A 27,380-nucleotide genomic window follows, 5' to 3' on the forward strand; every position below is an offset into this window, starting at 1 on the left:
AGATCCTGGCCTGCTAATATTTACAGGGCTAGTACAGTTGTGTTTCTGATCAATGATAAGCCCCCAGGATGTCGATATGCTTTATGCATGAGATGGCTACACATTAGTTGCAGCCTCATCAATCTATGAACAGCGATGGCTCTCTGCGTTAGAAATGTATGTGACTTACCTTGTTAACATCTTCTGTTGCTAACTGATGCCGGTTTTCTTATGCCAACTGAAGTCTAACAAAGTAACACTTTCCTGGTGTATTGTGGCTTTAAATTGAATAGAAGTTGGACAATTATTATGGATAATGCTGAATTGTTCAACTTCTGCAGTTGTGTGAATCCAAGTTCTCCATACACCAACACAAATAATGAGGTGATGGAACCATATGGTGAGAATGAAAAAGAAATCCCTGAAAATCAAAAGTTGCCCCTTCAGAACATCTCAAGATGAGCCCTTGAGAAAAAAAGTGGCCTGTTTCTAGCACTTTTAGTGTTTTCCTTTCCTATTATGTGCTTCGTGCTGAGCTGTGTTGTGAGTGTCAATTTAAAAGGAGAAAATATTTATCACTCAGTTGCAAAATCTGTTTTTTTTTTCTTATCAAAGCCAACTTGTGTAGAAATAGCACATTTTTGCAGGTGAATGGATTAGTGCTAATTTACTGTCCTTTTTTTTGCCATTTTTAAACTTAGAAGCAAAACCCGGAGTCATGCAACAATAGAATATGGTTCTGAGGAAGAGTCACTGGACCTGAAGCGCTAATTCTGATTTCTCACTGCAGATGTTGCTAGAGCTGCTGAGTTTTTCTAGCAATTTTTGTTTATGAATGGAATATAGCTTGTTAGTTTCAGATATTACAATTTGTATTTAGGATTTTTTGCCATGATTATTGTATGGTTCGTGTCTTCTGGGTGTTAATGGTTTCAGATGTTCCACACGGACAGGGTCAAAGGAACAGGACATGTTGTAAAATACGCGATGACCAAGTTGTGTGTGATCATCTGACATGGCAATGGTTGTAAAGTCTGTCATACTGAAACTTCTGATTGACTTTTTAAATCAAGATATAGATAATGAAAACCCAGAACTACTGCTACAGCTGTGTATATACATCAACACCACAATATCTATCGTTTCTAGTTTGGGTATCTGAAGGCTGTGAAGGGGGAAGGGTTAAATTGGGGAGAGTGAACAATAAAGGGCCCGGAAACAGGGGCAGTAACAATGCTGCTTCATTGGGATATCCCTGTTGGATCTGGTTGGCCTGTACCATACGAAGAACAGATAAGTTGTCCTGTCATCAATTCTTTATCCAGTTGATCAGTTATCGTGTTGTTTGTAGGATATTGCTGCGTGGAAGTCAGCTGCTACATTCCCCTATATTAAAAGTGAATGGGCTACAAAAATACTTTGTGCTTAATTAAGTGTTTACGAAGTGCTCTGGTACATCTTGAGATCTTGAAAAATGCTTTATAACTATTCTTTCTTAATTTTAGCATCTCAGCATTGAAATGTTTGCAAAATGTACTGAATATGATAGCACCTGTAATGACAGTATTACATCATCCTGTAGCCTTGAACATATCGGTTTGCTTTTGAACCTGCGAGAAAAGAGTCTTCTGAAGAGTGCAGACATATTAACTGTCTTTCATGTTCAATATAATTTAGAGCTTTGTCAAAGCGTTTGTCTTCTTGGAAAGTGCAGTACATCTAATATGGAATGTGGTCGCCATCTGCTGGATATTTCAAGAACTGTTGTTAACCGTCCAGTTGAATATTATTGTGGTGTAGTGGAGAGTTCTCGTCAACACGCACTCGCCCCCACTCCCCAAAAATACGTGAACAACTCATCAACCTCTCTGCACAGATACCAGGGGTACGGAGGAAAAGATGATCATTAGAGGTGAATCACAGGTTTATTTGATCAGACGAAGGATGAATTCCTGTGTTCCCAATGAGTTGTTCAGTGTTCCAAATTCAAAGTTATTCAACAGCACCCAAATAATTCTAAATGAAATTCTATCACTGCCAGTTTTTCCACGTTTACGCATTTGGTTTTGTCTTACTAACGGTTGACTAGATTGGTTTCTGAAACCAGAAAGTCGATTTTGATTGTTCAAGCTCCTGCTTTGAGCAGTATTTTTTAAAGATTCTAAGACTATGTCTAAGAAATTAGTCAAATTCCTTTCAGGGTAAGCTGGAGGAGAAAAGAAAGTGTTGCAGTATTCTCTAATTATTATTTTTAATTGTTTTGTAAATTATTGAAGTATAGTGAAATTCTCATATTAATGAGACAAGAAAGTAAATGGAAATAAGCATTTAAACAAAAAAAAATGTTAGCCTGTTGAAAGATTTCTTAACTTTCTATCCAAAACTGATCGGGCACAGTCCTAATTTTCCATTGTCACCTTCAGGTTGTTAGATTCTCTTTTAGGGTCCTTAATAATTGCTCTCAGTCTTTGCTGAATTTGAAAAAAAAACGTTTCTGAACAGTCGTTATATGGTTACTACCTCAATTTCTTTTTCTTCTTTATTCCAGGTCATTTAGTTTGTATGGGGAGGATCTGCAACTTGCAACAGTTACACTGTTTGAGAAGAACAGGTCCATTTTACAATGGTATCAAGTTTCTGAAAGTGTGGGAGCAACAAAAAAGTTGGTGGAATGGTGGTTAGTGCAGCTGGTTGTTGCCCATCTGCCTTTACTGGTATCAGCGTCTGGTTATTTTATCAGGGCGCCCTGTACCCAACAGAGGAAAGCTCTTCGGCAAAACCCTTGCTCGAACACCCTCCCTCCCACAATTACAGCCACTCCTCTCACCTGGATCCGTCTGCAACACGCACCTCCAACTCCAGCTTTCTGCATTGGTTTGTGGCTGTGGCTGACTGTAGTCCCACCAGTGTCCAGTGTTCAGAGTACAACTGCTGAAATAAGAAACTCCAACTATCTGACTGGCCAGCCACTTGTGGAAGCAGGGCTTGCTGCAACTTGAGTGTGGAAAACACAACTTTGGCCAAACTGGCTGACCACTGTAAAAAAAAAGGTCATTTCCCAGGTGTTGAGGGAAGCTTACCCTCATCCCCTGAGTTTTCAGTAGGCAGGCCTTCTGCCTCCACGTAAAATCTTGCTCACTATGTGCACAGACAGGATGCTCTGTCAATAGCACAACACAAACTTTGTCACAGAATCATAGAATCCCTACAGCACACACAGAGGCCATTCAGCCCATCGGTTCTGCATCAACCCTCTGGAGAGCATCCCACCCAGACACCCCACTCCCACCCCCCATTTACCATGGCTAATCCACCTAGCTGACACATGCCAACTCACCATGGGTTTTTTGGCAAGGCCAATCCACCTAACCCGCACACCTTTGGACTGTGGGAGGAAAGAAACTGGAGCACCTGGAGAAAACACATGCAGACACAGGGAGCACGTGCAACACACAGACACCTGAGGCTTTAATTGAACCCGGGTCCGTTGTGCTGTGAGGCAGCAGTGCTAACCACTGAGCCATTTCCTTCAATACAGTCTGAAGCAGGTCACTAGACTCAAAACATTAACTCTGCTTTCTCTCCACTGATGCTGCGAGACCTGCTGAGTTTCTCCAGCAATTTCTGTTATTGTTTCAAATCTTCAGCATCCCACAATTATTGGTTTATTTTAAATTAAATAATGGATCTGATTATCATCTATTTAATGACCATCATATTGTTTTTCTCATTGCTCTTTATGGAAACTTATTCAGTAGAAATCAGCAAGCACCATTAGTCTATGTAATGGTTACAACAGTTCAAGAATTGGCTGCAACTGCCTTTAGGGGTGTTGCTGGCTACAAAGAGGTTCTACTTCAGAATCATTTTTTTTAAGATCAGACGCAACTGTGCATTGGACAATAAAATAATGCAAGACAATAATTTATTTGATACAACGTTACATTCAAAGTACGTATCTTAACAGAAAAAAAAATCCAAAAATAAATAAATAACGCATCACAATGTTTAAGGTGCAATACATGTACAACATAATATAGGTACCAAGTGAACGAGAGTTGCACACATTGATTCACTGCTGTGAGAGTTTATCATCCCAACCACAATTCAAAGGCAGTGCAAGCTTCAGATATATTTGTAACATTCGTGTTTTGGTTGAGGTTGGGGGAAGAAATGATCACTTAGAAATTACACTGTGTGTGTACATCAGCATACAAATTCATCCTTTCCATACAAGTGCTCTCATATCCAATGCCCCCATCAAAATAGCAAATAAATATGATGCAATTTTATGTAATGTTCACACAGCAATATAATACAGTCATTCCCAGGCTTTTTGAACAAACTTAGCATATATTTCATTTAGAAACCTACAGCAAATTATGCCCTTTGGAAAATTACTGGTGCTGTGAACAATAGCTTTTGTTTCTCCCCTTCCCAAGTCCTGCAGTGTAGAACATTCTTCATTAATTGTAAATAATCATAACTATCATATGGTTAAGCTGTTTTAAGGTGGGGTAATTATGAAAAAGCTTAAAGAAAGTAGATTTTATTGATAAAAATGCTTCTAGTTCCAAAATACTCTTGACAGAGGGGGATCCTGTTTGAGGCTTTTGCTGACAATTTCACATGCTTGAAAGCAAAATCCTTAGTAACTTGATTGTGCAGACAAGTACAGGTTGTGTGAAACACACAAAACTTTCAAAATGCTGATGAAATAGTTATCAGAAAAGGCTCAGCCACAGCTTTGTGTGTCAGACAATGCAGTCCTGGAGTGAGCTGTATCAGACACTGATGACAATACAACAATCTGCTCAGTTATAAGTCCCTGTTGCCGAATGTTCAATATCTACTGGAGGTACCAACTATGACTGACCGCAAATTCAGTGGTGGGGTTTTCTTGTTCACACCACTCCCTCCTCAACACTTTCCTCTTCCAACCTGAAGATGCTAACTAAGGTTACCATTCCACATGACCAGACCGTCCATCACCACTCTGACCAGTCATTAACCAGTGGCAACTCCAATTTGAAATGAAAAGGCTTTTTTTGAGGGAGAAAGCTAGTGCGAGAGTTCTAACTCTTCTTAGTTGACAGCTACAAATTGAAAGAAATCCTTAATAATTTTAGAACAGGTGTCAGCTGTTTGCAACAGAACACAAACAAAATACAATAAATAGAGCAGAGTAACACTGACATTTTACAAGTTAGGTATGTACAGTACCTACAACAGAATCTTACATGAAGTTTAATCATAGAACACAATCATTGCTTCAACAAGGTTTAAAACAGAAGCCAAGCATTTATATACTTCATAAACAGTAAAAGTTTGAAGGTACATGGTGAAATTTCTCAATGATAAGCAAGAAGACACTTCTGCTTTCTTCTCTAATGAAGTACGTTGACTTTTCATACCATGTGAAAGGTGCTACCTAAATCTAAGTTGTTGGGCTAAACAACACACCGAATAAAATCGTTTTCACAAATCACATGCCTCAAAACTTCAGAATCCTACATTTTAAATTCTGGACTTGATGATGAAGAAATGAGCTGTTGCTCATTTCATAAAATAATTTACAGCCCATTGTGTGATGTATTTTGAAAGAAAGTATTTCGCAATTATTTCATAATTGTTTTTTTAAAAAGTTACTTACATTTAGCATCCAATTATAAACCTGCTTATTAAAATATGATTACTTTATTTTAGAAACGAGCCATTCAAGCTTTCCAGCCTGCACTGTTGTTCAGTTTTATTGGGGCTGATTGGCACCTCAATGGCATTTACATACTTTTCCTCCTTGATACTCTTTGACAAAATACTGTCTACATATTGTCAGATATTTTGTCAAGATTAGTGTTTCTTACTGTATAACGAGGCATGTTAATTATGGAGCATAAAATTCCAGGGGAAATAGAATGTAGGAATCTGCATTTTACATCAAACTGCCTTCAATTCTAACTCATTCTTTGCCAAGTCACGAAACACCTGATCTCCTTCAGTTCTTCTATTCAGTCTATAAATCACAGGCTCTTAAAAACCAACTTTGGATAATATACAAGATTTTCTCTTCACTCCTTGATTATGATGATGTCCAATTTGACCAAATTACCAGTGGATTTCTCAATAAAATAATCAGCAGCAGTGGGATAAAAAAAGTTCAAAAAGCACTTTTCAAGAATTGCTGCCCCTATATCTTTAATCAGTGTCAGTTGGATTCTACTCTAGACCTCACTGGAAAAGTTGAGCAAAAATGACAATTTTACATCCTTCTACCCTCTCCTCATCCCAAACATTAATGTAGAACTCCCTACAAAGTTATTATTACAAGCCAGCACCTTTAGCCAGTTTCTGCCTTCAATTAAATTCTGCAACAGGGTGGGAAATTATCCTGGTTACCAATAAATATATTTATAATAAATGTTCCCACTCACAGGATGTAAATGAACAGCTACAAGCGGTCTCTGTGTGCTATGACATGCATGAAAGTTAGTGCACTGTAATGCTTTAATTCATCAATGTTTCAATGTCAGACTATTATCAAACATCCTGGAAAAACAGGTATCGATGCTTATTTTCTGAGGCTGATTTCCTACAGAAGTTATACTGGTAGGTCAATGAACTTTTTTTAAAGAAAGAGTAGGACAACAGGGGGAAGAAAAAGAAATCCTCCACACTTCAAAGACTATGTAGGAATGTAAGATAGAAGTTTTCTGATTTTAAATACCACCATGCTCAGGTGAGAAAGGGAATACTTAAGTAAATTGAAGGGGAGAAAAGGATACACATTCTCCAAGTGTGTGAATGCTGACTGCTTGAAAAAGTGCTTTGTTTACAGCCAGAAATTTATCGCAATCACAACTAGCTGAGGTAGATTTTAGACAGAGACAGTGGCTAATTCAAGGTGAAAACACAGCGTCTAAATGAGTGTGATAAAAAATTTATATTTGGCATTTATTTTGTGAAAATACAACAGATTTTATTTACTCCCTTCTCAAATGTATTGATATAAAAGACATGTGTCTATCACACAGCCACACAGAAAGTCCTTGGCAAATTTGACCCAATTCCTAAAAACGTAGATAATTGTTTCTGGACAGGTTCAAAAATATTTTGCATGGCCATGTTGCATTCATCTCACCCCATGGATGCGGCCTATAACTTATTGTTGACAAAGTCATGGAATGATTGTAAACTAAGACAAACTCTAAATGATAAAATAATTGGTACATGACATAGATCAGCCATGAAATCAAAAAGGCCTCATGCTTGTGTTACAGGAAACTGTAAGTCACTGAAATTGGTTATTTACATAGCAGTTCAGAGTCTTCCTCCTTCAGTGTGATCAGTAATGCTGAACATTAAAAAAAGACAAGATGCTCAGCATGGAGAGAAAACCCTATATATTATGCATGTTTGATTTTTGAAATGTCTCAATTCAAAGTCTAAGAAGTCAAGTGTTAATTTTGGCACAGCATCTTGCCCAAAGAGTGGGGCATTGTCTAAACGTGTGAACATGACATTTATTATACATTCCAAATAAAACAGAATAAGCAGCTAGGGGCCAAAAAGAAACAAATTAGAGGAAAAGTGAGAAACTGCACTCACTGCCCATTCTTTCTGTTGGACTACTCAGACTGTAGCTTTGCACAAATCCTACAGTTAATGCAGTCTCATTGAAACTGATGATAACCTACAGGCACAAATTACACGACATGCAATGTTTTTTGGAAAACTGCACATTTTGTCAAGGTTTTGTTGCAATCTATTTACATTGAATGTTTTATGATTATCACAATGGCACACCAGGTGACAATTGATTCCTGCACAGTAATTGGTGACAGTTTCTATTTGGTAGCTTGGTCCCAGGTTAATAACCTATTATTATGCAGTTACCACTTGAGCCACCTAGAGTGAGAATGCAATAGATGCTCTCTCTCTCTCTCTTTGATGTTAGGAAGAGAAAAATGATGCAAGGTTTTCTTCTCATTTTCTGTACAAGAGGTTTCAAATTGTGTTGCAAGGAGACTGTCATTGCAATGGGGTTGCCATGCCTTATTAAATGATGGCTCAGTGAGTTTATCTAGGGAATGGTTTGCCTTTCTAGACCAGGAAAGTCTGCTCTATTCCTGATCTATGCTCAATGTGGCGAAGGAGGTAGGGATGGAACAACAGACTTCAACACTGTCAGATTAGGAAAAGGTAGAAAAATTGGCTGTTCTTGATACCTCCTGTGACTCGTGCAGCCATGAATGACCATCATGTCAGGGCAAGATTGGATCTGGCTGTGACAGCCCCTGTGCAACCCAAACACCAAATAATTAGCAACTTTTTAGGGTTCACACATTAATAATGGACAAAAGGAGAGGTATTTAACAGAGTCAGAATCTTTGAAACCATGTGAATAAGGAGACAGTGTCTTCAGGAATAAGGGAAAAGGGAGAACAAGATGGCAAGGAAAAAAAGCACCCATGATAAACTACAAAGTCATTAAATTAGGATTACAGAATCTCCTGCATTTTTAACTGGTTGGACCACTGGAAAGCAATTCACTCAAAGTTGAGGTACTTTAACGTGACGGGAAGGAGACGACAAACCCCAGTGCTTGTTTAAATCCCAGTGACTGATCGTAAAGTGAGATCTGCTGCATGCGGCTGAGGAGGTCCATAGCCCAGATTTCCCAATGGTGATTCAAACCATTGGAAAATATGACAAGGATGCAATTAACTGGCAGCCTGGAGAGAACTGACTGGCAAACATGACTTTTGCTGAATCTCAAAAAGTTTGGTTACCTGCAAATACAAAAACTGATTCCACTCAAACCAGATTCACTGATGGATATACTAACAGTGAATCATGAAATGCCCTCAAGAAGGGATCGCAAATATTGTATGACACATGGAAATTATTTCCCAACATATTGGGAGCATTCAGAATTACACAAACACACAGGATCATAGAACATCGAATCATTGGCAACATTCTTCATAAAATTAAAATACAGCAAGTCTTATTTTGGTGTAAACATGCTAAAATAGTCCATAAGATCGGATTGATCCGAATTGAAAAGTATTCCAAATATACACCAGTCCATCCAAATCCAAGCAGTCTGCAGAAGTTAAAAAACACTGTGAATTCACAAATGCAAAATCTGGGGGAAAATCCCCACTTATTCCCAGTTTAGTGTTTAAGATATACCCATCTGTCAGTCTGAGGGTACAAGAATATAATGTGGACAGTGAAAGGGTTTTTTTTGCCACAAATTTAACATTTAGGCACTCACTGAGTTTAAGAAAATAAATAAGGAAATTAAACATACTCACAATGAAGAGTGGGCAAAGACAGAGAAGGAACTTATAGGAAAATGTGATTTTATACATTAAGTTAAAGGATCTCTAACCTAGTCAGGGATAAAATTGCAACTTTTTGGCAAATTCCTGGTCTCGATTTGCATTTTCAATTCAGTGCATGACATCCTCTGAAGTAGGGAAGATATGACCAACTCGTTCTCCTGAACCATCATTTTGCAAGTGCAGGGAAACTGGAGTGGCTGCAGGGGGAAGAGGGAGAGGGGTTGGGGTGAAGGGCATCTGGGTGGTGGAGGAAGATTCCCCACTCAAGCTTGCTAGGAGGAAGCTGAGTATCTGCATCTATTTCCTGCTCTCCCTTAGTTCCGTCACTTGTTCTCTATTAGTGTCTGCACCTTGTAGACCAGCTCACGTGCAATCCTCAGGATCTGCTGGGCATCGTGACGCTCCGCCATTTCTGAAGTAAAAATTAAGCATTAAATTTTTTTCCCCTTCAAGTATTTATTCAAATCCATTCTGAAAGATACTATTAAGCATGCTTCCACCACCAGTTCAGGCAATGCATTGCAAACCTTAACCATTCATTGCATAACAAATTTCTTCCTCACATATCATCTAGTTAGAACACAGAATGTAGAACTGTACAGCACAGGGACAGGCCTTTCAGTCCATGATGCTGTGCCAGACAAAACGCCAAATTAAACTAATGCCTCCTGCCTGCTTTTGGTCCATATCCCTCCATTTCTTGCATATTCATGTGCTTATCTAAAAGTCCTTTACATACCCTTATCGTGTCTGCCTCCACCACCACCCCTGGCAGTGCGTTCTGGAATCCTACCACTCTGTGTAAAAAAAAGCTGTCCCTCACATCTCCTTTGAACTTTCTCCCTCTCACCTAAAATGCATACCCCCCTCAAATTAGATTCTTCTGACAACCACCTGAAATTTTGGTTACCAAGTGTTGAGTCATTGGAAATAGTTTTTCCCTTAATTACTCTATTTAAAACCTTTAAGCCCCATCCATGAAACTGCAATCTCTCATCCTTGGAACCAGTCTGCATTCACAATGAATCAAATCTAACTAGAGAGGAATGGCACACCTTTACCCAGGCTGATGAACAGGGGTAGTAATGGTGCAACACAGAACCATACCAAATCAGAAAGTTCCATATGCGATCCTCAGTCTTTATGACATGAGTTGACTTCAGTTGGGAGAAACAGTCTCATTGTCTTCAGAGATAATAGGAACTGCAGATGCTGGATTTCTGATGAAGGGTCTAGGCTCGAAACGTAAGCTTTTCTGCTCCTAAGAAACTGCTTGGCCTGTGTCCATCCAGCTCTACACCTTGTTATCATTGTCTTCAGGCTACTTTGGCCCAATTAAAAATCTGTGAAGCTCATTTGCATTGTTTACTATTCAGTGCTGAAAAAATGACCAAAATAGGACTGAGACTGGCAGTGATGAGAACTCTATTACTCTTGATTTGCTGAGAATAGGCTGACCTGAGAATGGTACGTGGGTTGAGACAGCAACTTGCAATTATACTCCTCTAAGTCACAAGGACAACTTACTCTGGAATTTAACTTCTTTTCATCTCTACCTTAAGCCTTTCTGTGCTAATTACCACTCCTGGCCCAAGGGAAGTGAGAACAGTAAAGTCTGCCACTTCAGTTTTGAGCTAGCTACTCAAGAGTGTCAACAGAAAACGTTGGGAATGCCAGATGAATGTTCAGTCCTGCAGATAAAGGGAGAGCAAAAAAGCCAGAAAGCTGCAAAACGTTTACACATATTCTATGAAGAAACAGCGAGAAAATGATATGTACTTCTTAAACTGCCTGAACTCACCGTTGAAAAACTTTATAATGTCTGTGAAGTCCATGTTGTTATCACGAATGATTTCACGGTAAACTTCCACCAGAGCCAAGGCAATGAAAAGGACAAAGTACTCTGAAGAGATAAACTTTGCTGCCCATATAACCTCCCACACTGCAAAGACATCCTCGTACAAGAGTTCTGTGCCAAAAGATTGTCGTTTTAAGTGAGAGATGTTTCAGAACACTCATTTTGAAAGTAACATTATTATATACAGTAGAAATAATAATAAATAACATACAAACAGTTCAAGTAATAGACTCAACTAAAGATGATTTGAGAGAGATGCTGGAGAATCTGAGATAACATGGTGTGAAGCTGGATGAACACAGCAGGCCAAGCAGCGTCAGAGGAGCAGGAAAGTTGACGTTTTGGGTTGAGACCCTTCTTCAGAAATGGGGGAGGGGAAGGGGATTCTGAAATAAATAGGGAGAGGGGGGGAGGCGGATAGAAGATGTATAGAGGAGAAGATAGGTGGAGAGGAGATAGACAGTTCAAAGAGCTGGGGTTGGAGCCAGTGAAGGTTAATGTAGGTGGGGAGTTAGGGAGGGGATAGGGCGGTTCAGGGAGGGTGGACAGGTCAAGGAGGCGGGATGAGGTTAGTGGGTAGGAGATGGGGGTAGGGCTTGAGATGGGAGGAATGGTTAGGGTGGCGGGGACGAGCTGGGCTGGTTTTGGGATGTGATCGGGGAGGGGAGATTTTGAAGCTTGTGAAGTCCACAAAGATACCCTTGGGCTGCAGGGTTCCCAAACGAAATATGAGATGTCGTTCCTGCATCTTTCGGGTGGCATCATTGTGGCAATGCAGGAGACCCATGATGGACATGTCGTCGGAGGAGTGGGAGGGGGAGTTGAAATGGTTCACGACTGGGAGGCTTAGTTGTTTGTTGCGAGCTGAGCGCAGGTGTTCCGCAAAGTGGCCCCCAAGCATCCGCTTGGTTTCCCGATGTAGAGGCGGCCACAGCGGGAACAGCTGATACAGTATACCTCGTTAGCAGATGTGCAGGTAAACATCTGTTCGATGTGGAAGGTCTTCTTAGGGCCTGGGATGGGGATGAGGGGGGAGGTATAGGGGCAGGTGTAGCACTTGCTTTATTTGCAGGGAAAAGTGCCAGGTGAGGTGGGGCTGGAGGGGAGTGTAGAGCGGACAAGGGAGTCACGGAGAGAGTGGTCCCTCCGGAAAGCACATAAGAGTGGGGAGGGGATAAACATCTTTGGTGGTGGGGTCAGATTGCAGATGGCGGAAATGTCGGAGGATGATGCGTTGAATTTGGACGTTGGTGGGGTGGTGGGTGATGATGAGGGGGATTCTGTTTTGGTTATTATTGCAGATAAGGAGTGTGAGGGATGAGTTGCAGAAAGTGCGGGAGCCACGGTTGAAGGCATTTTTGATCACTGTGGAGGGGAAGTTGCGGTCCTTGAAAAAAAGAAGAGGACATCTGGGATGTTCGGGAGAGGAATGCCTCATTTCGGGAGCAGATGCAGTGGAGGTGAAGGAATTGGGAATAGGGGAAGGCCTTTTTACAGGAAGGTGGGTGAGAGGAGGATTACTCTAGGTAGCTGTGGGAGTCGGTAGGCTTAAAATGAATATCGGTTTCCAGGTGGATGCCAGAGATGGAAACAGAGAGGTCCAGGAAGGAGGGAGGGGTGTCAGAGATGGTAAGGTTGGGGTGGAAGGTGTTGGTGAAGTGGATGAACAGTTTGAGCTCCTCGTGGGAACACGAGGTGACATTGAAACAGTCAGCAATGTAACAGAGGAAGAGATGGGGGATAGGGCCAGTGTAGCTTTGGAAGAGGGACTGTTCCACGCAACCTACAAAGAGGCAGGCATAGCTTAGGCCCATGCGGGTACCCACGGCCACCCCTTTTGTCTGTAGGAAGTGGGAGGAATTAAAGGAGAAGTTGTTGAGGGTGAGGACAAGTTCAGATAAACGGATGAGGGTGTCAGTGGAGGGGGACTGGTCGGGTCTGTGGGACAGGAAGAAGCAGAGGGCCTTTCATCCATCTGCATGGGGAATGCAGGTGTATAGGGACTTTTGACAGGTGGCTAACTTCTTGCTGTTGCCTTGTTTCAGCAGGTACTGCCTGTTGGCTTGCACTTTGTGTTAATCTTCACACGTATGCCAATTTTTGTATGGCCGCAGGAACTGTACATGTAATCTTCCTCACTCAATCTCGCAGCAATACATTTCACAGCAGTGGCTGCGGATGACTATTTTCCTTCTCTAACTCAACATTGCCGAGTCCAATGGTAGCATCCTGTACCCACAAAAACCATGGCAAAGGGTCAGCTTGATGACAATGCTGCCAAGTATGGCTCAGAAGATGTGGACTCAATTCCCCACCTCAGAGACCTGAAAAGACAATACAGCACAGAAGAGGCCATGCAGTCCAATCAATCATTGCAGATGGATACAGACTTGCTTCAATGCAGGAGGAGACTACCTCTCCCATTGTATCTGCACTCACCAGTATTTCTCCAAATGAGGATTTTGCTAAATTCCAGCAGTGGAGAAGTCCCGCATAGTTTGGAGTGAATTTAACAGCCAATTCATTAAAACAAAGCCTTGACTGGAGAACAGGCAAATCCTCCCAATATGCATCCCTCACCCTGGCCTGAGATAGATGATTTGTCTATTTCTCTTATCACTGTTTATAACATATGAACAGCTCAAGTAATAGACTCACCAAAAGAAGATTTGCTCTTATTTTTGACTGGAGGCTAACTTCTTGCTGGTGCACAAAATGACTGCTGCATTATGACAGTGTCTACATTTTAACATTACTTTGTGGCTTGAGAAGTCTTGAGGTTTTCAAAAACATTTAAAAATACAGGTCTGCCTTTCTTTTTACTCAGCACAAGAGGAGGACAGAGCTTAGGATTGTTGAAGGTAATGAATTAACCGACGCATTGGCCAGGGGATAAATTAGCAAATGGAGGTATTGTAGTGTAATAAAGATGGGCAAGGAAGGAGAGGCTACTTCCTGGACTAAAAAAAACTTGCATTTACATAGTGCCATTTGGGACCTTAGGATGTCCCAGAATACTAAAAGCTGTCGAAGTACCTTGTGCAGTGTAGCTATTATTGTAAAATAGGAAACACAGTCGCAAATTTACGCACTAATGGCAAGGAACAATGTAATGGCCATATAATCTATTTCAAAATTAATTACAAGATTAAATAGTAACCAGTGCATAATATCAAGAGTATCTTTTGATTGCCTTCCAGGTAAATGCAACATGAGCCATACTTTTTTGGGCGAAGTATCTAAGAGCTACACATTATTTTTTTGAAATGCTGCAGAATAATCTGGATTAAAATTAACATAGCAAGCCCTAAAGCTACAGATGACACTTGATAGATAATGCAGTTGTCATAGAAACAGTTGGAACCAAGCAACATTATGCTGAGCTCCATTTCCAGGGCTTTCCTTTGCTAATAACGTGCTTCAACTAGTCTTTTAGACAAAAGGTGACAGCACACAGCGTCCATGATGAGAAAAGGCTACTTGGTAAGTAAAATCTCATCTTCTAACACAGCCATTAAAGAATTCAGCTCCATTATGAGGAGAGCTCTTTGGATCGAAAATGATTCAAACATTTATCATTCATCAAGCAAAAGAGGCTTTTTTTTTTAAAAAGAAAAGGATGATTTGAGATGTGACCAAAATGGCATTTTTTTGCCTATTTCTAGTTGACATGAGAAGTTTTAATCCTTTTCATTTTTCTATTTTAAACTCCTTTGTAACTACTTAAAGAGAAAACTACCTGAGAACATGCTGTAATAACACCCTCCAACCATCAGAGGCATTTCAGAGGGTGTAATTACAAATTTGCATAATAAATGCAATCACAGAAATTTATAATAGAAAAGGTAGACAGGGAATTCATTTGGATATACCATTATTAAAATGTCAAAAGATAACCTCCGTTTTTCCTTCAGTACCATATAAAATGTTTTGATTACATTCACACTTGGCTATCTTTATTAAAGCTGGTCATCATTCCACTTGGGATCAAGTCTTGCTACTCATGCTGCATCTTCTGCCGTGCTTAAACATTTTGATATGGAAGAGATCACGCGTCTGACAAGCGTCTCTCGATGGTCAGTTGTCAAAGAGGTACCATCAGAAGGACAAATAGCAGCTAAACCATCACTTCAGAGTCTCCCTCAAACCCAATATCATAACATTGTTATCTTGACTTAGATAACTCCATTGTCACTGGTTCAAAATCCTGGCATTCTCTATCCTACACCTTCATGGAAGTGGAGTCACAAGGAATGCAGAAGATAGCTCACTCTCATCTTCTCAGGGCAACTAAGGTTGCACAATGCCTATAACCTTATCATTGCCGAGCAAATCCAGACAGCAACATTTCACATTAATATGGAGCAGAGAAATCTGCAGCATGTTCTATGACAATGTCCTGGGTGGTTTCAGTACATAGTATGAATTGCTGCCAGTGGGAAGTAGAAGTGGATAAGCCAATGTGATTACTAAATATTCCGCGTAAAAGTACTAGAACTTCCATGCCCACCTCTTTTGAAATCCAACAAGAACCAACGATAACAGAAGTAGAAGTGGGTGTAATCTCCATTCTGGTGCATTAGCTCAAACAGTTCAGAATCCAAAATCTGAGAAAGAATTGAAGATATTATTATGGTTCATTACAATGACCAGAATCAACTTTGTGTAACGTGCATCAAATCCTATGTAAAAATCAAGATGTGAAACTCAGTTGTTTTGTGCTACAGTATTTCATTGATGTTAACAGCTCTCTAATGCAAAGGGGTTTTACACTGCAGCTTAGAGATTTGAGAATCAGCTGAAGAGAGGCTCCTTCAACAACTACAACTTTGGAAATGAAAATCTCATTTCTTCAGGTGCCAGTTATCATCATCTCTGGCCATGGATCCACTGAGTGTCTGTACAAGCATGGTATACACCTTCATATACAACAATGGTATGCACACAGCCAAAAGTCACAAACATGCTTTTTAAACAACAAATATGCATTGGTGCTTTTCTATGCTTTCAGACACATAATACAACTTGTACACTGTTGACCCTAGCACTCTATAAAAGAAATTAGGATTGAAATACAAAAAGAGAGGGGAATGTTGGATCAAAAGGCACACTGTGGGGAAAACAAGTTTTAAAAAGCAAAACAACTTATATTCATCTAAATTATATTCATCCAGCAAAGGGATTGATAGAGTTCACAACACCAGGCTAGATGGTTTCACCTGCTTCAACGTGGTATTTCCATTTACAGAGATCTTATTTAGGGGAGCTATTCGCCCATGTGGATTTTTGACCCTGCTCTGCTAATGGCATTGGCTCCATGCCACAGTACACCAACTAGGTTCTCTGGTACCTCATCTAAATGGCCATTATTCATACAAGAGCTTTAATGTATTTTAAAGATGTATCTATGTAAAAAGGCAAAGTGACTTTTGTTGCCCTATCAGGTTGGCGGTGGGCCTACTTGAACTACTGTAGTCGTTGTAGCGATGATGTTAAGGAAAGAACTCCAGGGCAATAAATCCAGCTAAATGAAGGATGGTAAGTGTCAATTTGAACTTGGTGTGTTACTTGTGGGGGAGTCTAGATGCTCTGGGAGCCACGTGGCTGCTTTTAACCTTCTCAGAGATGGGAGATGCCGTTGAAATAAACATGGTGAACTGCTGCTGTGCAGCCTGCAGATTCTGCATCGTGAAACTTCAGTACTCTTCTGGTGAATACCGAACAATGCGTGACCATAGCAATCATTACAGTCAAGCCCAATTCTGTCCTGACTCAGTAAGCTGCGTTTTGCCACTTACTAACAAAGCCCGCTTTTTTTTTGGGGGGGGGGGGGGGGGGATTGTCGGTCTTCAATTCCTTACCTACTTCTGCCATTTTCTCAGCTCTCCTGCCTCTTAGCCTGTCGCTAATGGGGAAAAAATAATCCAGCCCTACATCCGTATTTATTTAATAACAGCAGTCACAATATAGAAACAACTTGTAGTCTTCCAGCATTGCTAAAGTATTCCTAAAATCAGTTTACACAGACTGGCACTTGAAGTCTAGATTCTTCCTGGTCTGTGGCATAAAATTGCTCACTGGATAAACTATTGGGGAAGCTGATAGCTTTCTAATTGATCGACATGTCAGCTAATATTTTACATACTGTTACAAAAGGACAACACGCATTGGGTATTTGGGAAGGCACCATGAAACCTTGCTTAAAAGATTCATTCATGGGATGCAGGTGTCATTGGTAATGTCAGCGTTTATTGTCTATCCCTAACTACTCTTGGGAAGGTGATGGTGAGTGGCCTTCTTTACACTTCAATGACTTGTTAAGCATTTAAAAGTCAACAGCACTGCTGTCGAACTGCAGGATTCATTCCTCAAATAAATTCAATGAAGCAGATGGATCTTTATGACAACTTATTAGTTACATTGGAACTATTGTTGGCTGTAAGCCCTGTGTGTTACTTTTTATTTCAGGTTCATTAACTGACTTTAAATTCCCTAGATGTCGTAGTGGGTTACTGGCACTCATACCTCATATTGGTCTGCCCATTCATAAAAACCTAGTTGACTGCAGTCCTGTTACCTGTATTAAGGATCTCATGTTGGCAAAGTGAGTATCCATTGCACCACCATTTGGGAAATTCTGATTCATTCTCTTCATTAGCTGAGTAAAGCAGCTGTACGCCAGGGGCTCTAAACGAGAAATGAGAACACAAGCACACACTCCAGTCAAAAATGCAGATACAGGTTGAAAGGCTCTACTGTGACATACTTAATGGTCAGGGTTGTCCAGGTTTGTGGATTTCAGGGGGCACATGGATACAGAACTGCTACAGCAGAGGTAGAAGCCATTCAGCCATTGTATTAGCACTGCTCTCCAAAGGGCGACATATATAATGATACACACTATTTACATTCCGACTCCCATTCATTCTTTTTAGGGTACTGAAATTAAAAGAGCTTTTAATTATTCAAGAAGCAAGATGCTGTTGGATATCTCTGTATAGGTTAAAGAAAGAAGAAAACTGCAGTTGTTCAAGTCACTTGCCCAACATCAGGACTTTGCCACCAATTAATTTCTTTTGACGTGTGGTCATTTTTATAGTGACAGAGGTACAGCAGCCAATTTCTACACAGCAAGTTCCCACGAACATCACTGAGAAATATGGTTGGACAATTTGATCTAATGATGCTGGTTTCAGGAGGAGATTTAGCTAACGCATCAGGAGATCTCTCCTGCTGTTCTTTGAACAGCACCATGTTCCCACTTATGTTAATCAAGAGCCCAGACATGGCCCATAAGTTGACATTCAGCTCATAGTGGGCATCTTCTGCAGTGCGGCAAAACTCTTCAGTTTTACACTGATAGCGTCAGCCTAAACTACATACCAAAATTTGCTAAAGATGATTTCCTAACATGATCAAACCTAACTCCACAATATCTCTGCAGCCCACATTTTCTTCATCTCCAGACTGGTCACCCTTCACACTTGTTTCTACCACAGTACTATTTTATCACAGCCACCTTTGCAAAGAAGCACTGAGAGCTGAGAAATCGAAATATTTTTCTGATGTTTCATTTTCTGGCTGCATTAATCTTTGTAACCTTTGTTGTTATCTTCTACAACATGTACAAGAGCTTAAATCTCATTTAGAGGTAGCTATTTCAACCATTAAGCCATGCGCAATGACACTTTAAGATTGGGATAAAGAATTGTGGAATTTATTCAAGTGCAATTGCTTATTTATTAAGTAGTGCTTACCACTGTCCAGAATAACCATTAGTGGTGCCAAGAGATCACACATTCCCTGAACGTAGCCCACATCCAAGTGTTCCCATACATAACTGTAAGGCAAAGAGAAAACAAGCATCAGAAATGTGATAGAAGCAAAAAAAGAATTGGAGCATATCGAACATCTATCCAACAGATAGGAAAGTTTCATATCCACACCTGCACATTACAGTCTTCAGTCTTTCTAGGTTGATTGCAGTAAAATACCAGTAATTTCTATCACAACGCTGAACATCCTTATCAATCCGGTGCCAATTTAATGATACAGCATCCATCAGTTCTGTCTAAGAGAGAAAGAATATTCAAACTGTACTTAATAATTGGTAGATAAGAAATTTGATAAATATATCCTGAATTAAAACACAGAATTCTAATAAACCATTTTCTGCTGCCTTGGTATGTCACTCCTAATCACAGTTTAATCAGTTATGATGCCCAGTTCTTTGGATTTAATGACAGTATGTCAGCTGCGTTGCTCCAGTGGATTATGTGGTGAGCACTAGATGAGTAACCCAGAACTCAGCAGTTCAAATGGTGAAATTCTTTGAAGGGACCAGTACAAAATCATCATAACAGCCAGCAGAATGTCATAAAAGCTCAAGTGATACACAATACTCCCCTTCTGGGAATTTGGTACCGCTACCTGATGTAAATCCACTCTCACAATGTGGCTTGCTCTTAAATTCCCTAAAGTGAGCCATGCAAGTCATTCATAAATACAACTTTGCTTTCATTCCAGGACCAAATATGGAAAAAAAACAATTAATTGCTACTCCAGTAAACTCATTCAAATAGTTGTAATTATTTAAAATTGTGGTAATCTAAGTGACTGAATCACTTCCTCATGCACAACATAGCCTCTGTTTCTTCAATGTTGTCACTTTGCTGGATAACTACGCCAGTCAAATTTCTAAGAGTTGGAGGAATAAATCAATATCTCAAAACAGCTCTGACATCCTGGGAGAAATATGGATAATTTGCACATCAATCTTACACTGAGGATGAACTCTACTTACAACAGTGAGGAGCCTTGAATAACATAGTGAAATGCGGCCCAACAAAAATAGAGTCAATGTTACATTTAATATATTTAAGATGAGGGGTCAAACAATTTGAAGTCTTCAGAGGAAAACATGGAGTCAGTGACTTGGAGAAGGACTGAATAAATGACTGTTGTGCAAGGTTATGAACACAATGGTTCATATAACATGGGAAAAGGAATAACATCCAATTAAATCATCAATGAAACAAGTAAGTCTTGACATGAAGAAAGTGAAAGGAGGTTAAAATGAGTAGTTGACATGAGAATATAATAAATAGAATCTAGACTAAACATTTTCATCTTTCAAATCTGCTTTGTGATTCAATAAAATTATGGGCAATCTTCTATCTCAACCCCATCTTCGTCACTAGCTGCACACCCTTTGATTCCAGTCATATCCAATAATTTACCAATTTCTGCCTTAAATATACCCAATGACTGAGCATTGTCAGCACTATGACATAGAAAATTGTAAAATCTCCTTTTGAAATGTTTCTCTAAGGTAATCAAACATAACCCCAGAATATCTGTTCATACCACACCTCCAATATCAACCCCAGATTGGTTGTCTTTCACGCATTCCGTACTACAATAGATACTGATACTTTATTATGGCCATCTTCGTAATAATCTATGAGCTCAAAAATCATTATTTAGTAATGTTTCATTGTCAGTCCTTACTAATTTGTGAAGTGTTCAATTCTATTTGTTACAAGACATAAAAATGCAGTTGAGTGAATAAAGGCCTGCTTATCTCAGTCCTAAATTGCTGATGTTTTATTCGGAGGTTGTGATTCCCAGCCAGAGGAAAGCATCTTCCCAGCATCTGTAAAGCCCCTTGAAAATTTGGTATGCCTCAATGAGATCAACTCTCATTCTTCTAAAATTGAGGGACTCTCTCTTCTCTCAGGACAATCTCTTAATCCCAGGAATCAATCTAGTGAACCTTTGTTACACTCGGCTGATGGCAAGTAAAAGCATTTCTTTGGTAGACAACCAAAGCTGCCCATTGCACAACAGATGCAGCCCTATATTGATGCAGTAAGAATACTTACACAAGCGCCAATCCATTTATAACAATGATTAACACTCTATTTGCTTTCCTAATTATTTGCTGCATATTTCATCTGTCATGCTCTAGACTTCTCTTTTATCCTGTCCCAATCACTGCTTTACCTTTTTTTTAAAAATCATCTCTTCAGATAGAATCAAAGCCAACTGACCGTGTACGTTGTAGACGGGAAAGATGAGTTGCTCTCCTCACTCATTATTAAATCTAACTGACTGCACAGCTGTTCCTCTGACAACGAGTCTTGAGCTTCAGCCTTTTGCAGGACATTTTTTCTTCTGGAACCAGGTTCATTAGCACTGGGCATCTGTTCTTCAACTCTGCGAAACTCAGTGTTATCTTCTTCTGCCAATACACCTTCTTCCATGCACAAACTTTGATCATCAGTACTTGAAAGGATTTGGGAGTGTCCTGATGTGACAGAATAATTCCTTGATGAAGGCAGTCCAGAATCAGGAGAGTCAAACTCCATTAATGGTCTCTCTTCAACTACTGCAGTTGGGGTGTCAATGTTTACTACTGTTGTCATTACATCATCCACCAATTTAAAGGCTTTTTCTCCCGGGTCCACTTCATCAACAGAAATGAAGACCTAAAAAGGATAATAACGGAAATGACATTGTAAAACTCACCAAGAGTTTTCATGTGAATAATGAAGCGAAGCAGAGAAATCCCTGTTGGGGCAGATATTATGAATGTCTTAAAATTAAAATCAAAATGTGTGTAAAACTCCTCATTGCCCATCTAGTTAGGGTTACCATATCCACAAGGACATTAACGTCAAAGGTTATCTGGAGTTGTATAAAGGACCTAAAATCAAAATGGTAACCTGCATTTGAGATAATGATGGTGAGCTTAGGCATTTCCAACTTTTTCAAGTTTTTTACTTTGTAAATTTCCAACGTTTGCAGCATTTATTTGTTATATCATCTGGAATCAAGGATGAAAATCCTTGCCATCAATTAAGCGATGTGTTCACAATTTCATCATTAAAAGTGCTCCAGCACATTGTCCTGCTGATTGCAGCATTTCTGCTAAAGAGAACCATAGAAGAGATTAGCTCAGTTCCAATTTCTGACCACCAGCTTGTTATGCTGAAACCAAGTCAGTTCTGAAGTTAACTTTATTATATTTCCATTATTTCTCCCAGTCAGTTTTTGCACACTTGAGAAACACACCTTAGAACTAGAATTGGAAACATTGAGAGGTCAGAAATCATGGAAGATTGTCAAACACTTAGTTGAGGAAGGCCATGAGTGAAGAATGGGGAAGGGCCATGTGATGAAGAGGCATGAAAGGCTTCCTCCTAAATACTTTGAAAGGTCTGTGGTGGAAAGAGTGAACATATGCCATTTTGCTCTCCAACACTGCTTAATGGATTTTAAGTTAGCATGTTAGTGGCTTTTTATTCATTCTTGGCATGCGGGCATTGCTGACAAATTAGTTATTCCCATAACTAATTGCCTTTCAGATGATGGTAATGAGCTGTCATCTTGAACTGCTGTATTCTATCCTGTGTAGGAATGTCTGCAGTACTGTTTCAGGAGGCCTGGATTCATGCCCCACCTGCTCCAGAGGTGTGCAATAATATCTCTGAACAGGTTGACCAGAAAACATCTCCACAGTGCTGTTTAGGACAGAGTTCTAGGATTTTGACCCAACTGATTAACAGAATGGCAATATAGCTCCAACTCAAGATGGAATTTGCAGGTAATGGTGTTCATGTGTCTGCTGCACATGTCCTTGTAGGGGAAAGGACTACGTGCTTGTAAAGTGCCTTGGCAGTATGCCTCAGAGCATCTCGCAGATGGCAAACATTGCTACCATTGTGCACTGGTGAAGGAGGGGGTGAATGTGATTTAAATGTATTTGTTGATAAAGTGTTGGAAAAGGCTATAAGGGATAGGATTTATAATCATCTAGAAAAGAATAAATTGATTAGGGATAGTCAGCACGGTTTTGTGAAGGGAAGGTCGTGCCTCACAAACCTTATTGAGTTCTTTGAGAAGGTGACCAGACAGGTAGATGAGAGTAAACCGGTTGATGTGGTGTATATGGATTTCAGCAAGGCGTTCGATAAGGTTCCCCACAATAGGCTATTGTACAAAATGCGGAGGAATGGAATTGTGGGAGATATAGCAGTTTGGATCAGAAATTGGCTTGCTGAAAGAAGACAGAGGGTCGTAGTTGATGGGAAATGTTCATCCTGGAGACCAGTTACTAGTGGTGTACCACAAGGCTCGGTGTTGGGTCCACTGCTGTTTGTCATTTTTATAAATGACCTGGACGAGGGCGTAGAAGGATGGGTTAGTAAATTTGCAGACGACACTAAGGTCGGTGGAGTTGTGGATAGTGACGAAGGATGCTGTAGGTTGCAGAGAGACATAGATAAGCTGCAGAGCTGGGCTGAGAGGTGGCAAATGGAGTTTAATGGAGACAAGTGTGAGGTGATGCATTTTGGTAGGAGTAACCAGAAGGCAAAGTACTGGGCTAATGGTAAGATTCTTAGCAGTGTAGATGAGCAGGGAGATCTCGATGTCCATGTACACAGATCCTTGAAAGTTGCCACCCAGGTTGACAGGGCTGGTAAGAAGGCATACAGTGTTTTAGCTTTTATTAATAGAGGGATCGAGTTCCAGAACCAAGAGGTTATGGTGAAGCTGTACAAAATTCTGGTGCGGCCGCACTTGGAGTATTGTGTACAGTTCTGGTCACCGCATTATAAGAAGGATGTGGAAGCTTTGGAAAGGGTGCAGAGGAGATTTACTAGGATGTTGCCTGGTATGGAGGGAAGGTCTTACGAGGAAAGGCTGAGGGTCTTGAGGCTGTTTTCATTAGAGAGAAGAAGGTTGAAAGGTGACTTAATTGAAACATATAAAATAATCAGAGGGTTAGATAGGGTGAATAGGGAGAGCCTTTTTCCTAGGATGGTGATGGCGAGCACGAGGGGGCATAGCTTTAAATTGAGGGGTGAAAGATTAGGGCAGATGTGAGAGGTAGTTTCTTTACTCAGAGAGTAGTAAGGGAATGGAATGCTTTGCCTGCAACGGTAGTAGATTTGCCAACTTTAGGCACATTTAAGTCGTCATTGGACAAGCACATGGATGAACATGGAATAGTGTAGGTTAGATGGGCTTGAGATTGGTATGACAGGTCGGCACAACATTGAGGGCCGAAGGGCCTGTACTGTGCTGTAATGTTCTATGTTCTATAAATAGTTTCAAATGGGGAGAAGTCTATCCTACACTAGTGTTCAGTTTTAAAGAGAAAAATGAGAGTCCATGACTGGAGGTTTAGACCCAAATCTAGGTAGCAACGAGGTTATAAAGGCAGAGTTGACTAAGGTGTACTGGGAAGCTATGTTAAAAGGTGGGTGTACAATTGAAGATAATATCTTCTAAGAAGATAATAAATAAACTCAACAAAGATTTTTTCCCAGTCAGAAAGAGAGATTCTTTGAGAATGATGCATCGCAGAGGCTAATTAATCAAGTTAAGGATAGCATTAAATTGAAAGAAATGCTGTACAAACCTGCAAAGTCTTACAATAGGTCAGATGATTGGTAGACTTTAAGAACCAGCAAAAGAATGACTAAAAAGATAACGGAGGCTGAAAACAGAGTATGAGAGAAAGCTAGCTAGTAATGTAAAAACAATTAGTGAGAGTTCCTACAAGTATTTGAATAGGAAAAGAGTAACCAAGGCTAGAGATACAGTTCCCTAGAAGGACACTCAAATTAAAACAAAATCCTGCAGTTGCCAAAAATCTAAAATAAAAACAGAAATTGCTGGAGAAACCCAACTGTGGAGACAGAAAACAGACTTAATTCTTTGAGTTCAATGTGACTTTTTATTTACCCTAAGAGAATCTGGGGATTTGATAATGGAAAACAAAGTACTGGTAGAGTCTTTGAACAGTTTTTTTTTGCACCTTTGTGGGAGAAGACTTAGAAAACATCCCAAATGAAAAAGGTGATGGTAAGGGAAGAAGTTAAAACAATCACCGTCATCAGGGATAAGGTGTTAGGAAAACTATTGTACTGAAAGGCTGACGTCCTCAGGACTGCGTGGTCTGTATCCTAGGGTCTTAAAAAGAAGTAGCAGCACAGATGCAATCTCAGAGCATCCCAAATAAATTAGTTTGTAGTGTCCTAACTTTGAGCAGTGTAATGAGCATTTTTGTTTAAGAAGTATGGTATTGTCAAAAAGAACGGCTTTACACTATTTTCCTCCTTTAGATTCATTGCCATTATTTTTGAAAACTGAAATGTTGCGGTTAAGTGATTATCCATACGATTCTTTCCATGTCAACTTCTAAAGTTCAAAGTAATAAATCTAGTAAATTTGCAGGCTTGTGCCAATACACAACCTAGAACTGCCAAAATGTCTTAAAATCTAACTGGTTCCGTAATGCTCTCTGGGAGGAAGAGACTGCCAATATTGACTTGTCTGACCTCTATTTAACTCCATCTTGCAGGACATAATTGATTTTTAATTCCCTCTGAAGCTATTCATTTGTCAAATGAATCATTGCAAGGGAGGAGAACCATCACATTCTTACAGCTACTATAGGTGGAAAATAAATGTGGCCTTTCCAGTCACCCACAAGCCAAGACTGAAGGCAAATTGCTTGAGATCTGAAGGGCTCACTGATACCAATTGTTAACACAATCAGGAAATGTGATATGCAAAATACTTTACATCATTGCTGATGCTGGAGTCTTGATGAATCAGGCGTTGTACATGACTATCTATGCTGCTACCCGATGAAAATTTGGCCAAGATTGCTGAATGCGTTTCCCTGTCCCTTCGCTTGACGACCAACTCACAGGCCTTCCATTCTGCCATTACACTTCTGTACTTGGCAGCAATATCTTCATCCACCTGTGGGACAAGCACAGAGATTAATGTAATTAGTCAGAGGTTAAGCTACCTCTTTATGCACATCTATTGGTAGTAGTGTTCCTGTAACTGCTGACTGTTGTAAACCAAAGGTGGAGTCTGTCTTCTATCTTGCAGCATCGCAAAGATTTTTGGGATATGATGTATGCGTATTTTAAGAGTATGCAACTTCAAGTGCAGTCAATCATTATTTACCTCAACAGGAAACAATGTATTAGTCCCATAGCCTGTTACTTCATCTAAAACAGTAGAGATAAAGACTAGATGTATTCTGCATGATTTTCCATCTGATATTCAGATACAGGAAGGTAAACATAAAAAGGAAGTTTCTGATGACCAGGATCCTAGAACCAGGGGTCACAGTTTAAGGATATGGAAAGGGCCAATTAGGCTTGTGATGAGAAGAAATTTCTTCACCAGAAAGTGGTGGACCTGTGGAATTCTCTGCCACAGAAAGCAGTTGAGGACAAAACAGTAAGTATTTTCACAAAGGAGTTAGATACAATTTGCTTTAGGGGTAAGGGGATCAAACAGAATGGGGAAAAAGCAGGAACAAGGTTATTGAATTGGATGATCATCCATGATCGTGTTGAATGGCAGAGTGGTTTGGAAAGGCCGAATGACCTCCTATTTGCTATGGTTCTAAAATTTCCTCACACTCAATCTCCACTGTGTTTTGATTCCCAAATATGAGAAGTGCAGCCCCTGGAATGGGATAAGGTAAGTTCCAAAACCTATAATCTTTTTGACTCATTCAAGTCCAGCTGATACATACTGGAGTCTAAGAAATTCAGTAAAGTGTTGACCACATACCTGGTCCATGTCCTGTTTACTCATGCCAAACTTGTAATGTCCAAGGAGGAATGGCCAGACATCTTTCCTTATCTCATGCTGGACTCCTCCATAATAAACTAGTCTCAGCAGTTCCAATTTTTTGTAATTCTAACAATGAAAACATCAAACTATAATTATTCTATGATTTTATGGTTTTATTTGTTACTTTAATGCTTAAAATTACTTGTAGTAGAACTTTTGCAGAATCATACATGACTATCTTTCAGGACCATTTCTTGGTAAAGCAAAAGAAAAGTTGCATTCTTTAAAATGCCTTTGTTCCCCCCTCTTAATTTAGATTATCCTATACCAAGCCCAAATCTTTAGGCCTGTGATGGTATTAGCGGTTCCTACTTTCAAATAACAATGCTACTTGGTTAAACAAGTCCACATGCAACTAAGACGGTTTTCCAGGCAGAAACCACCTGTGATTGTGAACAGCAACGATATTCCTTCAGTCAAATTAAGTTACCTTCTGGTCCAGTCAAGACACAACAACTAAAAAAGTCTCAGATTAGATGTGCAAGCTCAGCTAAAGCAATGCAATTAGCTAAGGATTG

At 39.9% G+C, this 27,380-nt stretch overlaps 1 protein-coding gene across 2 annotated transcripts in view; it reads right to left on the reverse strand.

Moving 5' to 3' along the window:
• Nucleotides 1–3,944: 3,944 nt before the first annotated feature.
• Nucleotides 3,945–27,380, reverse strand: part of sgsm2 (small G protein signaling modulator 2) — a 209,223-nt gene continuing 185,787 nt past the window's right edge. For both annotated transcript variants that reach the window (XM_048557494.2, XM_048557492.2), the window contains 9 exons: nt 26,800–26,928; nt 25,786–25,968; nt 21,240–21,677; nt 19,134–19,258; nt 18,945–19,027; nt 17,765–17,874; nt 15,698–15,794; nt 11,131–11,298; nt 3,945–9,741 (listed from right to left, as the gene is read on the reverse strand). In XM_048557494.2, coding sequence (XP_048413451.1) covers nt 9,653–9,741; nt 11,131–11,298; nt 15,698–15,794; nt 17,765–17,874; nt 18,945–19,027; nt 19,134–19,258; nt 21,240–21,677; nt 25,786–25,968; nt 26,800–26,928 — 1,422 coding nt within the window. In that variant the 3' untranslated portion in view covers nt 3,945–9,652. The remainder of the gene's footprint in view (nt 9,742–11,130; nt 11,299–15,697; nt 15,795–17,764; nt 17,875–18,944; nt 19,028–19,133; nt 19,259–21,239; nt 21,678–25,785; nt 25,969–26,799; nt 26,929–27,380) is intronic.

The sequence above is a fragment of the Stegostoma tigrinum genome, chromosome 27 (assembly GCF_030684315.1).
Source record: "Stegostoma tigrinum isolate sSteTig4 chromosome 27, sSteTig4.hap1, whole genome shotgun sequence".
Classification (NCBI taxonomy): domain Eukaryota; kingdom Metazoa; phylum Chordata; class Chondrichthyes; order Orectolobiformes; family Stegostomatidae; genus Stegostoma; species Stegostoma tigrinum.